The sequence below is a fragment of the Schistocerca piceifrons genome, chromosome 4, assembly GCF_021461385.2.
Source record: "Schistocerca piceifrons isolate TAMUIC-IGC-003096 chromosome 4, iqSchPice1.1, whole genome shotgun sequence".
NCBI lineage: Eukaryota > Metazoa > Arthropoda > Insecta > Orthoptera > Acrididae > Schistocerca > Schistocerca piceifrons.
In genome coordinates this window covers 486,198,196-486,213,307 of record NC_060141.1, presented here as the reverse complement: position 1 = coordinate 486,213,307, position 15,112 = coordinate 486,198,196, and the positions used below count along the sequence as shown (strand labels likewise).

The 15,112-nt window shown below is 39.5% G+C and overlaps 1 protein-coding gene across 3 annotated transcripts in view; it reads left to right on the top strand.

Annotated features, from left to right (window-relative positions):
- The window catches only part of LOC124795484 (zeta-crystallin-like), a 155,060-nt gene that overhangs the window by 105,919 nt on the left and 34,029 nt on the right, over positions 1–15,112 (top strand). For all 3 annotated transcript variants that reach the window (XM_047259528.1, XM_047259529.1, XM_047259526.1), the window contains exons 5-6: positions 4,569–4,653; positions 7,501–7,630. In XM_047259528.1, the coding sequence (XP_047115484.1) occupies positions 4,569–4,653; positions 7,501–7,630 (215 nt within the window). The remainder of the gene's footprint in view (positions 1–4,568; positions 4,654–7,500; positions 7,631–15,112) is intronic.

The window sequence follows — 15,112 nt, the reverse complement described above, 5'->3', positions numbered from 1 at the left end:
CCCAGCAAAGCTGTCAACATGGTGACACAATAGATTGACCCCTATGTGAGAAACATCAAAACTTACATACTCAACTGACAGCTGAAAAAATTAAGATCTGGCAAAATTGCATGTGAGGCGCTCAGACTGTAAAACAGAAAACAATAATTGGAGATTGTTAAGCTGGGCCTTGGGGGAGGAACCCGAAAGGATATAAGATGAACATCAACAAAAGCAAAACGAGGATAATGGAATGTAGTCGAATTAATTCGGGTGATGCTGAGGGAATTAGATTAGGAAATGAGACACTTAAAGTAGTAAAGGAGTTTTGCTATTTGGGGAGCAAAATAACTGATGATGGTAGAAGTAGAGAGGATATAAAATGTAGACTGGCAATGGCAAGGAAAGCGTTTCTGAAGAAGAGAAATTTAACATCGATTATAGATTGAAGTGTCGGGAAGTCGTTTCTGAAAGTATTTGTATGGAGTGTAGCCATGTATGCAAGTGAAACAGGGATGATAAATAGTTTGGAAAAGAAGAGAATAGAAGCTTTTGAAATGTGATGCTACAGAAGAATGCTGAAGATTAGATGGGTAGATCACATAACTAATGAGGAGGTATTGAAAATAGAATTGGGGAGGAGTTTGTGGCACAACTTGACAAGAAGAAGGGATTGGTTGGTAGGACATGTTCTGGGGCATCAAGGGATCACAAATTTAGCACTGAAGGGAGCGTGGAGGGTAAAAATCGTAGAGGGAGACAAAGAGATGAATACACTAAGCAGATTCAGAAGGATGTAGGTTGCAGTAAGTACTGGGAGATGAAGAAGCTTGCACAGGATAGAGTAGCATGGAGAGCTGCATCAAACCAGTCTCAGGACTGAAGACCACAACAACAACAACAACAACAACAACAACAACAATATATGCAGCTGGGTACATACACTATCAGCTGTTCTAAAAAATGCTGAAAAATTGTGGGTGCACTAGCAATGCCAAAAGGCAAGTGTCGATATTGGTACATGTTGAAAGGTGTATTGACAATGAGAAGGCACCTAGTGGCCTCATCCAAAGGAAGCTGGAGGATACTTCTGACAAATCAATCTTAGAAAAATAGTGGCCATCTGACAATTTCATGAGCAACTTGTCAGGGTAGGGCAAAGGGTACATATCTATCACGGACTGTGCATTAGTCGTGACATAGAAGTTGCCACAGAGGCAGAGCTTACCTGTCAGTTTCTTAACAATGACCAGTGGTGTAGCCCGTTCACTGGAAGAAATTGGCGGAATGACACCAAGAAACATCAAAAAGGTCCAATTCAGCCTTGACAGAGTTGCGCAATGTGACAAGCAGCTGTTGTGCCCGAAAAAAACAAGAGTGGGCAGACTCTTTTCATGGTAGTGTGGGCTTGATAATTGGTAGCACAGCTAAGCCCAGAGGAAAAATGGAGACACAAACCAAGTGCAGAGGGACTCCAGTTGCTGATGTTGTACGTGATCTGACTCTAAAATTTTCCTCATCGGCAATGGAGAAACCGAAAGCGTTAAACGCTTGTAACCAGAACAGGTCTGGAGTGTGGGAATGACCACAACAAGGAAGGTGAGAAGGTGAACAACAGATATGAAAGAGATAGGAGCAGAGAACTAATTTAGGATCAGAAACTGCTGTTTATTGTAGGTAACCAGCTTCATGAAGCCTGTGTGGAGGAATGGAGCCCAAATCCACTTATGTTTGTGCGTTTACTAAAGTCACTGCAGCTCCTATGTCTACTGCATTTTTAGCAGTTTATTAAACACTTGCAAGTCAGTAAACAATTTGTTTGGGAGAACAGTCATTGTAGAGATACTGTTTATGTCCATCAGTACTGCTGTGTCCTCTACGTTTGAAGTGGAGTATACACTGATGCGATGTGGCCTTTCTCTGACAACTGTTGCAAACTGCCCAATGCTTAGTGTGCAGCACACTTTTGTTGGACAAAGCAGTATGGGCAAGACAGAAGGGGTAACGCGGCCACTGTTTTGACGAGTTCTGTTGCTGCTGTGGATGTAACCGACACTGCCCCTGCAGCACTGAGTCAAAGGCTGTACTGCTGCAATGGCTTCCCCATCATCCTGAACACTTGCTTTGTGCCTAACAGAGATTGACTAAGCAACTTCCGATACCTCCCCTACCCCTACATAGTAGTGATCGCCTGCAGCCTGTGACACTTCAAAGGACTGCAGTATATTGATTAGACCTGTAAGCATTGGATTCTCACATTGAAGTGCTCTTTCGTGGGCTTCCCTATCTGGGGCCAGATGAATAATATCACACACCATGTGATCAGTGTAGTATTCGTGATGGATACCAGTAACAAATTTACTATGACAGTTCAACCCGTGTAATTCTGCAGCCCAGATGTTGTAAGATTGGTTTGGGCACTTCTGACAAAGGTAAAATTGTAGACACGCCACAATGACACACATTCTGTCACTGTAATAGATTGAGAGAAACTTACACATTGCATCAAATGATAAGCTGCACAGTTCTTGCAAAGATGCAAGTTGGCACAACTACTACTGATATGTGCATGGAAAAAGTGGGGAAAGAGAGAAGGCCTTACACAGTTCTGCATTGCACATGTGAAAAACCTGGAAATGTTGGCATAACTGTGTCTCGTTGAGTCCTAATCTTAAGTGGATTCATCATATGTCAGAAAGAGCGACGGTTACAATGATGGTAGAGTAACGTGCAGCCAACAAGCAGGTGCCACCTGATTGAGAACAGTGGTGAGAGCCTGCTGTTGTTCCGTGAAAGGTTGCTGCTGGGCAGTGATACATTGGAGTGTTTCTTCCATCGAGGTGTTTTGTTGGGTGACTTGACACTGACACTAACACACAGAGAAAACATAAACCTCAGTCATTATTATAGCAAGAACAAAGGCAATTTATGGGACATAATACTTGCAGAGCCAACGTGAGGTACAGTGAAGTACAGGTTGTGCCTAATGCTGAATACGTTGACTGGACAACAGTAATACAGGTTACAGAATGGGCCAAGCATTCATTTGCGAGCACTTAAATAATACAGTTTCTTTGGTGGGTTACCAGAATGTGCCAGGGGTCCAATCCAGGAAGCCTCTATAAGCGGGTGTATTGAACTGTATGGACATGCGATCTCTGAAATTGCATGCATCATGGGTGAAGCTACATCACTTACCACTCATTGCAAGCATCATTTCATGATGCACACAGTAGGTTCTGAGACCAACAAGGAACTCAAGGAAAACTAGTCTTTGGCTCACCTGCAAACAAGCAGCTAGTGCAAACTATTGAAATGGATGCTTGATCACTCACCAAAATATTTATTCTTCACAAAGTTTTTCATATATAAATAACATGTTTTGTTCAACATTTTTGTGATACACCCCAGTTTGCATATTTTCTGTTATTAAATTGAATAAATTAACATTAAAACAGTACTGTGTAAAGTAGAATAAATAGCATTTACATTTGAAGACACAGCGATTTATTTGGAGGTGTAAATTCAAAATGTAGTACAAGAAGCTACAATTAAGTTACAGATTGTGAAATAACTATGACAGTTGGAAACTATGAAGATGAGACAGAAACATATCTAGAAGCTGTAGTTAGCAGCTCTGTGAGAGGCTTTGCATACTGACAGCCTTTACAGTGTTCAGATTTAGTCAGCTTGTTGCAATATATTGAGAAAGACATTTTTTATCTGTATAAATCAACACTTCTTGTTTCTTTGGGAAATAATGTTCCTTGTCTAGTCAATGAATGTACACTTGTTGAAGGAGGATAAAATATTTTTTTTCCTGTACACATTATACTTGACCTTGTATTTTTTGCTTTGCAAACTTTCCTTTCCAAACTCTACCCCTTTTTCCCAAAGCTAACCAGTCCCATTCCTTCACACCTCTTCCTTCTCCTTCAACTCTTCTGCCAGAAGAAGGAACCACTGGCTCCAAAAGTTTGTGAATTTTGATACCTTTATATATGTGATCTCTTACCACAACTTGGTGAGAATATTTTTTTAAAATTGTAACATGTGAGTATTTTATAAAATTCACAAAGATTTGAATGGCTCTTCTTGAGAGATGGTATCTTACTTCAGTGGGCTTCCATGTTGGTAGTTATCCTATAATACATGATATTCATCTTGAGTGCACCCAAGAAAAGTCTTCCATTTATGATGTGCTAGATTCATTTGCATATTTTCACTACTGTGTGTAAAATAAAAATTTAACATCTTGTTGTTCATCTTGAATACCCCTGTGTTTAACAATTAAACCACAGTGATCAGTGTCAGTTTGGAAAACTCATACATAAAAGTTCATTGAAAAAAGATAAAAGACATCTCTACTAACAAACCTTGAAAAGTGACTAAATTAACGTTCCATACCAGTATTTTTAGATTTTTTGCTGAAATAGGTTGGAAGAACTATATTGAGCAATTATTACTACAGCAAGTGGCTTTTGCAGTATCTGTGTAATGTAGATTGATGTATGACATAGTACTTGTTAGCTCATTGTTTGTAACAGCATTATATTTAAATATGAGAACAGAAGTAAATTTTTTTCCAGGAGTTTCTGTTGTTGGCACGGCTGGAACATTGGAAGGCATGGAACTAGTAAAGAGTCTGGGAGCAGACTTCGTATTTAATCATAAGTAAGTAATTTCAAGTTTGTGCACTGTATAGAATGAAATCATTTGAAAGTGCAGTAAATGAAACAGCGCATAATGGAAAAAAGTAACACACGAAAAAGAATCATGTTTTTTAATCCAATAAAAGATCTCCAAAGTAGAGATTGAATAATGATTTTCATAGATTACGTTCTTCACCTTGGTAGCTGAGGGGGGCGGGGGTAGATAAACATTGATGTGGGGATTACATGGTTTAAAATTATTGTTATTATATCCATTAGTGAAGCATAATAAAAATAAGGATAACAGCTTATAACTGATGATTCAGTTATGTGAAGTTGCTGACTTACGGCTTAAGGTGAGTTCACTTACTTCTTGTCATTTAATTTATTTCTTACTTGTAATTGTTCTGTTGGTGTAATGTGCCCTGTAATTTTTTCTCAGTACAAACAATTTTTTGAACTAACTCATGAGAATTTTGATGTAACTCAGTGATGCGGTCTTCATTCCTTGGTTCTATGAGCTTACATGTCCTAGCACTTTAAGAAAAAGTTTATGTAACACACGTATTCAGACTGATTACTCTTCAGTAAATTCAGATACTACAGGTCAGAAAAAAGGAACTAACTACCTTCAGTGGGTAACCAATGAATAATATGTATGAATTTTTAAATCACAAAGATGTTTAGGAAAGGTGGAGGTGGATGTGGTGATTTCCAAGGTAGTTCTCTTTGAGTTGTTCACATTTGGTAACTGTGCCTGTCAGCATTGGAAAATGTAATTGAATTTATTCTGTGAATTTGCTATTAGAGTTGTCTGTTCTTTATTAAGACTCAAACTGACCACAACATTGTTCTGATTTAAGTCAAGTGAAAAGTTGCACGAAGAGTGCAGCACCCTTTTGTTTTCACCAGGCAGTGATACGTTTGGTTATTTGAAACTGTGCATTGATGTTGTACTGGCACACAAATGGAATAGTATTAGCTACATATGGCACTGGTAGGCTCTGTTGTACCCAGCCTGTGCCTGCATGTTTGCATTCAGAGTGATATTGATTAAGGGAACGTTAAAGACGAAATTGCGGTAGGCCCTTAAATGTCACACTAAAAGTCATGTAAGTCCATTCACCTCCATTTCTGTTTAAAAATTAGCAGTCACAGTGCTCATACTGTGCACGTGATCTTGCAAAAATGTGAACACATCAACATGAAAAATGTCAGAATATATCTTGAGAGCAGTGTGCAGAATTCTGTGCAGGAAGATATAGGATAAACTGGTGATGTTGCAGTATTTTCTCTGTCTTTTAGTCCCACAGAGCAGGCTGCATCTACACTCTATTAGCGGTTGTCAGTGCCGGGAGTTCTCCTTGTGGAAAGATTTAGATTTTGCTGCTACATTTTATTGAACACCGTGGCTGTTACTTGTTTGTGTACTCTTAGTGACAAACAATTTGAGAAGAAAATAGCCATTGAACATACATTTGATAGACCAATGCTGTTCACTAATGTGAAAAAGGTACACTCCATCATATTACTTCGAGTCTCCTCTCCTTTTTATCCTGTATAATTGGATCACCATCACTTACAATTATTGTGACTTTATTGCTCATTGATCTCATTCACAGCTGTTGTTTAGTGGACCTGGAATGCCTTGCTAGGAACTTTAAAATGTGGCTTGCATCAAATTGTTCAAAACTCCAAAATGAAATATTTGGAGGAAGAATGTCATCTCACATCTGCAATAACATTCATACATTTCTGTGGGAGATTTCTGCTTATGGAAGTAAAGTTTCAAAATGCGAACCAGGTGTAAGTGGCTGTTTGTCCACCAGGCTTTATTCTGATCCTTATGTCAGATGCAGAGGTATGGAAAGGGGATTGGGGGGGGGGGGGGGAGGAGGGTCAGGCTTTTGTATGAGTGTGTGCTGCATCTGGAAGGGGATCTTGTCTGAAAGTTTGACTGGTTAAGTGTCATTTTTGTTTGCTGTGCAGCATTGCTTCTGTTCAGAGAATTCTATTCCACCTCATACAGCTATTTACTGTATAGGAATGTTGTAGCTTATATGAATGTAAGAAAATATAAATGTATTTTGATGAATTGAAGAGCCCTTAATGATTTTTTGCAGCTCTCAACATTACCTTAAGGCTTTTTTACTTTAGCCTCATGAAAAATAAATTTGCAGGTTGATAGGTTTGATGAGGTCCTAACTGTACAGTGTACCATTGTCAGTAAGTTGTTTGGATAAATAGGTATGTACATGCTTTTAGCAATGTTCTGTGTTGTCAATTGGTATGTCATGTTAAAAACAAAAATAAAGTGGTTGTCAGTGCAAAGATTGCTTTGAACAACAAAATGCTCTGACGGTGATGGTCCTTTCAAATGAAGTATGATGTTATCGCCCTCTGATCCACGAACTGAATTACGCAGCCAGTTATTTGAGTCCTACAGTATAATGTAGAATTCGAACCACTGTGCTACTTCCCATTTTTCTCTTTGTAAAGACATATCATGAGTGCCCTGTGCTAGGAAAGGATACTCCTAAAACACCAGGCATTGAAACCCATTCAGTTAGACATTTATCCAAGGAGTCTCCCTCCAAGATACATAATTTTTTTGTACTTTGGTCATTGTAGACAACTTCATTAAGAGCTGCTGATATTTAAATTTTTATGTATATAGGTATTTGAAATAACCTACTTTGTGAACAGCAGCAGCCTGATTTTCATGAACAAAAGATGACAGAATTACTAGTTTTTGTCATTGTATTGCATAATGTGTTGTTATGCCATGACTGCCTCCTCTGATATTTACAGTTTTAAATGTTATTGACTGAAGTTACTTTAAAGTAACTTGTTGCTGTTTTATTTTCAGAGAAAAGGGTTATCTCAACAATGCCGTAGCCGCAATAGGAGGGCAAGGTTTCAATGTTGTTTTGGAAAATCTTGCTAATATTAACCTTGGTGCTGACCTCACAGTTCTGAATCAACAAGCAAGAGTTGCTGTAAGAATTCCAATACATAATATTCATTGCATTGTTTTTGTTGAATATGTAATAATGTTTAATGATAACATAATGAAAAGGAGAGATTGCTACCCACCATATAATGGAGGTGCTGAGTCATAGACAGGCACAACAAAAAGACTATTAAACACGTAAGCTTGCAGCCATAAGTCTTCTTCTGAAATAGTCATCATAGACACACATTCATGCTAATGCAGCTCACACTGTCTGGACAAGTCGGGGCGGAACAGGGCAGGAGCAAAGGCAGTGTACAGTTTTCTGCAAACACCTGAAGCTGAGTCAATAGTCATGTGTGTGTGTGAGCTGCGTTTGCATGAATGTGTGTGTGTAAGTTGTCTATTTCACAAGAAGGCCTTTTGGCTGAAAGCTTAACATGTTCAGTAGCCTTTCTGTTGTACCTGTCTGCGACTCAACATTTCCACTATATGGTGAGTAGCAATCTATCCTTTTCATAATATTGGCATTATTCCATCCTGGCTTTTCTATTGTTTGATATAATATTGTTTGATATAATATTGTTTGATATAATATTGTTTGATATAATAGTAATGTTTGATATAATAGTAATGTTTGATATAATAGTAATGTTTGATATAATAATGTTTGATTGACTTAAGCTAATACTTTGTTAATTTTTTATTTTATTTAAATTTCACCTAAATAAGATGTAAATCCTGTTACCTATTATTCTACAATAGGTTGTATTTTCTGTCTGCAGTTGTATTTCTTTATTTACTTCAGGTTAAATAATAACGATGAGGTATATACTCTAAATACTATTACTACTACTACTACTACTACTACTACTACTACTACTACTACTGATACTACCACTGACATCATAGTTGCTGCTGCTGATGCTACTACTGCTACAACATCAATAGCAACAACAACAATGACAACATCAATAGCAACGATGACAACGACAACATTAATAGCAACAAAAACAACAACAACTACTACTACAACATCAGGTTTTGCATCAGAGACTCCTCACAGTCAGTTCGTAGTATGCTGATCTGTAGCTGCAGTCCTGGCTTATGATGTGCCTCCCAGGCCTTAATGGACACTGCATGGGCAATGTTTCCCAGAATGTGTCAGGTTGACGCATGAAGCAGAGTCAATTGTTACCTGGCACTGGCCACATCTGTCTACAGAGTGCATTACCATATAGTGTCCTCAGAAGTGCCTACTTCTCCCTCTGATGTTGTGGCAGTATGTGGCATATGGACCACCATAGTCAGAAAGTGGGCCAGTTCTCTTGAGGAGTCTTGTAATCCAAGCCTTTGTTTGATGTTTGGGAAGAAGCTCTCTTTGTTGTTGGTGATAATGCTTCAGGAGAAAGTAGTAAGGAAACCTTTTCTATTTCAAATCACAAATGATGTTACGTGATGGTTCCCAGCAGAGCTGACTAATATCATTTTGTGCTCAAAATTTCATTGACTGATCTAATTGTCATCTACAGGTACTCCTGCAATGTCCTTTGATGCTTGCTTATTGTCATGTCACAGGGCACCTGCTAATTATCCAGGGTGGAAGCCGCCACCCGTACTTCAGTGCTGGCCAGTGACAATAAAATGTAGTGTGTTTGCCTTGCTGAGCTGGTACATCATGTATTGGAATTAAATAAAGACATTCTTCCACTAGGTCTGCCTCCCTGTCACCACCTACTCACCCCCTGAGTGCAGCCGCTCTTTTCAGAATGGTGTCAGATTGGTTGTCTGCTCCGGGTACCCTTAAGAATGGTGTCAGGAGAACTGATGGTGCCAAAAGCAGCAGCAGATTGTCTGTCACTCTGCTGTGTAATGTCCGACTCACAAGTCGCAATATCATTGGTTACAGTGAATTGGACCATTTTGTTCTTGTGTGGTGACTGTCATGGGAATGAAGTCTAGGGAGTGTAATTGATAATACAAGTAGCTGTGGAGTGTTCTGTCTGTGTTAGTGCGGTATTATTGTTTTTGTGTTATTTTTGATATATTATCGCACAGTGTTTTCATGAGCAATTGGTTATGGTTTCCAGAAGGCATAATTCGGCAGTAGAGGACTTTGCCTATAGAGTTATGAAGTTGAATTTACACATTTATGAATTGTCATATAGTGAGGAGGTAGATAAAGTAGTACTACAGGAGGCTGAGCAACTAACACTGGATGTTTCCTTTATACATATAGATAGTTTATCACCAGAAATGTCGAGGAGGGTGCACACTGGGGTATCTAAAAATCTGTGTGCGGGGATTGGTTAGCATTGGAGTATGAGAAAATCGATACTTTTGTGGGGGTAAGGGAGCGGAGAGGCATGTGTTTACATCAAATGTAAAATTTTTTAATTGTGGGGATACCTGGCATATGCAAAAGCAGTGCTACCAGCCACAAAGAAGTGTTGGGAATAGCATGGCCTATCACCAATTTAATGGGAATAGTAGTTGGGGGTAGTACAGGTCATCAACAGGGATATATGGGTAGTGTCAGTGACCTTGAGAGGCCATAGGAGGCATTTGGAACCCACCACGTTACAAGTTGCGTGAAACAGGAGGGCATAGGATGTTGCTAGGACTGCATTTCATGAAAAATTGAAGCATCTGGAAGGGATAAAGAGGACAGAGATGGAGGATCTGTTACTGGAATTCCAAGATCTACATATTTTTTTTTTTTTTCACAAGGGCCGTTGGCTGCTACACCAGTGCCACAGCACAGGATTCCGACAAGGAATGAAGCACAGGTGTATCAGAGAGCTTACAGAATACCATGATAACTGCAACCATTTCTGGAGGAATTTATAAATCAACAATTGGCTGATGAGATAATAGAAGAAAGTAGTAGCCATGGGAGATGGGAATTGTTATCATGCCCAAGAAGTCTGTGGTGGCTTGAAGAAGTTATGTTTTTGCTCGATTACCACCATTTAAATTGTAAAGGTATGACAGATGCCTAACCAATTCCAAGCGTTACAGAAATGATAGATAACATGGGGCAATGCCACTAATTCTTGACAATGAACTCGAAGGGTGGATACCATCGTTTGGAAGTAGCTCTGGAAGATACATCAGAAACTGTGTTTTCATCATCTTTGGGACAGTATCAGATTAGAAGAATGCCTTTTCGGTTAAAAAAAATTGTAGGCAACATTCCAGCAAGTATTGGTTGAGATTCTGAAAGGATTAAAATCTTATCAGTGTCTGGTGTATCTTGACAAGACAATTGTCTTTTGAAGGAATATGTAGGAGCATAGGCAACGGTTGAGGGACGTGTTGGAAAGATGTGTGGAAAAAGGTCACTTTGCGCTGGAGAAGTCAACTATTTAGGCCATATTATTGGTTATGATGGTGTGAGGGCAGATCCTAGATTAATACAAGCAGTACAAGACTTTCCAGTACCAGGAACAAACAAGGAATTACAATCATTTGTGGGTCTCTGAGATTACTATAGGAAGTTTGTGAGGGGATTTGTTGATACAGCACAACTGCTTACAAAGTTGTTGAGAAAGGGTACTAAGTTTGTGGGTCAGAGGAATACCATGGAGCATTTGTCAAATTGAAAAAGATGTTGACGTGGGTTTGGTGTTTGTTTTTCCAGACTTAACAGAAGGCATTTCTATTATCATGTGATGTATCAAACCATGCTCTTGGGTGCATTTTATGAGATGTGTGAGAAAAGACTTTTTATCTACCAAAGTTTATACTTTATTTCAACCAATATTGTCCCCTTCAAAGTAGTTCCCTTCAGTAGCTATACACTGACTGTCTTGGTAGCTATGCTGAAAGGCTTCAGTTGATAGGGACTGTAATTGTTGGTTACATTCTTATGAATGTCCTCCATGCCAGTACTTCTTGACAATGAACTTAAACAGTGGATACCATCAGTGGGAAGTAGCTCCGCAGGATACACCAAAAACTCTGTTTTCAGCACCTTTGGGACACTACCAACATAGAAGGATACCTTGTGGTTTTAAATTAAAAAAAAAAAAAAAAAAAAACCCTCACTGGCAATATTCCAGCAGTTAATGGTAAAGATGCTGAAAGGATTAAAACTGTGCCAGTGTCTGGTGTATCTTGCGACACAATCGTCCTTTCAGCGATGTTCTTGTAAGACATTTTTCAATTTCAGGAAAAGAAAAAAAGTCACAAGGACTGAGATCAGATGAATAGAGGGCTCTGGTACAACAGGCATGCCTTTTGAGACCACAAATTCCATGATGGAAGTGGCCATGTGATGTGGAGTGTTGTCATGATGCAGCTTCCACTTGTCTGCAGTGTCTGGTCATCTCACTTGAGTCACCTATTTCTTGAGCCTTTCAAGGATATCTTTGTAAAAAAATCAGTTGGTGTTAAACATCAGTCTGATCTCAGAAGAGCATACACATTTGACTTTTTGAAGTTTAAGGTCTCTGTGAGTGAAATTCACCTTCAATGTGTTCTTGGCCTTCCAAAAATGATTTGTGCCAGCAAAAGCTGGTGCTCTTCGTAAGTGATGTTCCCTGTAGGCCTGTATCAACTTTTCAGTGGACACACTCATGGAGTCCTCAAGTTTAACACAAAACTAGGTGGCAGCGTTGCTCTAACAATAATCTGTCATGCATGCCGAACTGGTTGTGCTTGCCATATCGTTTACATTCCGCATCAGTTCTGATGAGGAATATAAATATTTTAGAAATCATGTAGAGTATGCGCAACGTGCAGATTTGAATTGAAAGTAGGCTGGTACTGTTGCAAAGGTTGCAAGAGGCAGTGGAATGTTTAATTTCATAGGGGTGGATGTGGTAGGACCATTCATCTGAACAGCAGTGGGTAACCATTTTGTACTGGCCATAATAGACAGTTTTTTTCATTACATAGGCCAACATGCAGTCAGTCGCACAGGTGTCAGTGAAAAGTTGGATACGGAAGTTTGTAGTGCCGGGAACAGTAATTACGGAACAGGGGACAAACTTTGTCAGACCTGATGAAAAAGTTCTTTTGGTTATTAAGAGAAAGAAAAGAGCAAGTCCAGAAAAGTTAAGAACAAGTCCACTTCATCCTGAGGCCAATGGAAGGATGGAATGAGTTCATTAGGCAGTTGGATAGATACTTGGTTGTGATGTGAGTGCACACCATTCAGATTGGGACACAAATTTATCCCTTGTAATGAGTGCGTATAATTCCCAAGTACACACTAGCAAAGGTTGTCACTATTTGAGGTGGCATACGGGAAAAAGATGCCCTCACCATTTGCCACGATTGTAGAGAAAGGAGGCAGGAACAAGGAGTCAGTTGGAGAATTCGCAAGAAAAGTGAAGGAAGTTTTGAGAAAGGTCCAACGAGCGCATAGTAAGACTTTGGAGAAGCAAGAAAGTTCAGTGAACTGAGCGATGTTATCAAGTCTATATACTCTGAAGGGAAAATGAATAAATTTGTAATACTGTTCTAGGGCCCTTACCACGTGATTGAGACCACTTCATCAGCTAATGTAAAGCTACAGCTATTACAGTTACCAGCAAGGTCAACAATTGTGCATGTTGGACATCTATGGCCATTCAAGGATACGCAAGAAATGATTCCAAAGGAGATAGAATTGAAAGTGAAGAAGGAGCCAGAGTAGAAGGGATGAGGGGTGAACAACAGGAGGAGGTGGTCCAGGTACCTCATGCTCAATATTTGTTAAGGCCAAGGAAATAAACAATATGTAATGTATTTTTGTGATCTTAGGTACTTTTTTCACATATGTAGTATAGGTTGTTTATGTCCTTTCAGATCAGGTTGTATATTTTGTTAGAGAAGGATATATCGGTAGTCTGTTGAGATTTGCCATTGGAGACGATGCGCTTCTGGGGAAGGTTAGGTGATAATGGGCCCTGTCCTCAGGTTGCATATTCAGAAAGGGCCAGAGGAGAGGAATATTAGTTTTCGCAAAGGGTATTACCACCAGAATTACAGTTAGTCGCAGAGCCGGGTAGCCAGACCTTGCTGTTCTACCACCATAGTGTGACAGTGGATGTGGTCACAGATAAAGCAAAGTTATATGTATCAATGAGGATGCTGGTAGTAAGCATGCATGCATTATTAGATGTTACATGATACACACCTATGTGGTGAAGTTAGTGGCAGTTGGAAAGTTTGCACAAGTGAGAGAAGAAGGCATAATACAGGGGTAGACATGTGGTAATGATCAGGGGTGAGCTTCAGCAGAGTGATCACCTTATGCCAAGCACATGAAGTGGCAGTGGGTGAGAGTACAAGTATTGAGCAATTGCTCAGAGGTGGAGCAGAGGGGTGTCAATGTCCATAAGAGGTAATCAAACCAAAACCATATTTTTGGAGAAAAGGACATTGGATATGTTCAGTATATGACGATGTAGTAGTAGTGGTGGTTTGTTGCTGTGAGCAAGGGAAACTCAAGACAGCAAGGCATTTAGATTTCCGAGGTAGTGGGTTGTTGATCAAAGGAACTAAGTGTGATGTTATGGTACCTACATTTCATTTACTAGCCACTATGACAGTCTAATGACACGTGGGAACCCAGACTGGACCACTTATTGAGTCATATGAAAGCCATACAGGAGTGGCGATTCACAGTGGAACAGTTGTTGCAGCATGTAAGACAATATTGGCATGGAAGATGTCAGGTAACTATGAGTTCCTAGTGCCATACTGACTCTCATTTTGCTTGGCTTAACTTTTACATATATGAGATGATGAGTAATTCAGACACATGATCCAGAGACAGTTCAAGTTCTCAAGTCCAGGCTCTACTGTTTGGCAAACCAAGTCTAAATCAGTTCAGGTAAACAGCCATGGCAGCCAGAGTTCACTTGTGGAAGTAAAGTTGGATAATAGCAACTGAATAAGAGACCACCACTGTGTAGCCTTATATTTTCCCACTAAGAAAGTTCATCTTGTTGACCTGCAGTAACTTCCATTTGTATGCCCAGCAGTATTACCAAACAGATGACAAGTGGAGAGTCTATTTGTACCACAACAAACAGTCAAAGAAGAGAGTGAGACCGAGAGCAGCAAAAAAGTCAAGGGTCACCTTCAAGCCCTGCACTAGTCTAATCTTTGGAAAATTGGTAGAGTCCTAAAGAAATATTGCATCCAATGTGTATCACTCTCACTTATGAAGATGGAAGCATTGCTGCAACATTAAAGGTAATCCAGTCCTCAAAAAATGGGTTGTGTATGATGCAAACATGGCATTTGATTCACAGACAGATGATCAGAACAATTGCAGAGCGATGCAAGCAACATCAGTGACACGCCTAAAGGAAGCTGCTGTTGTCCAGCACTGATTGGTGTAGAAAGATGTGGCAAGACAGGTATTCTGTTTCAGGTAATTAAGGAGTTTATTGAAACAAAGGTGTTAAGAAAGTTACAAACAGGAACAGAGGTTTTGCATTAGGAAGGCATGGTATTTGGCACTTGGTTTGTAAAGATATCACTGTTCATTTCAGAGCTTGAAAACATAGAGAAAATGTATGTTTTATGA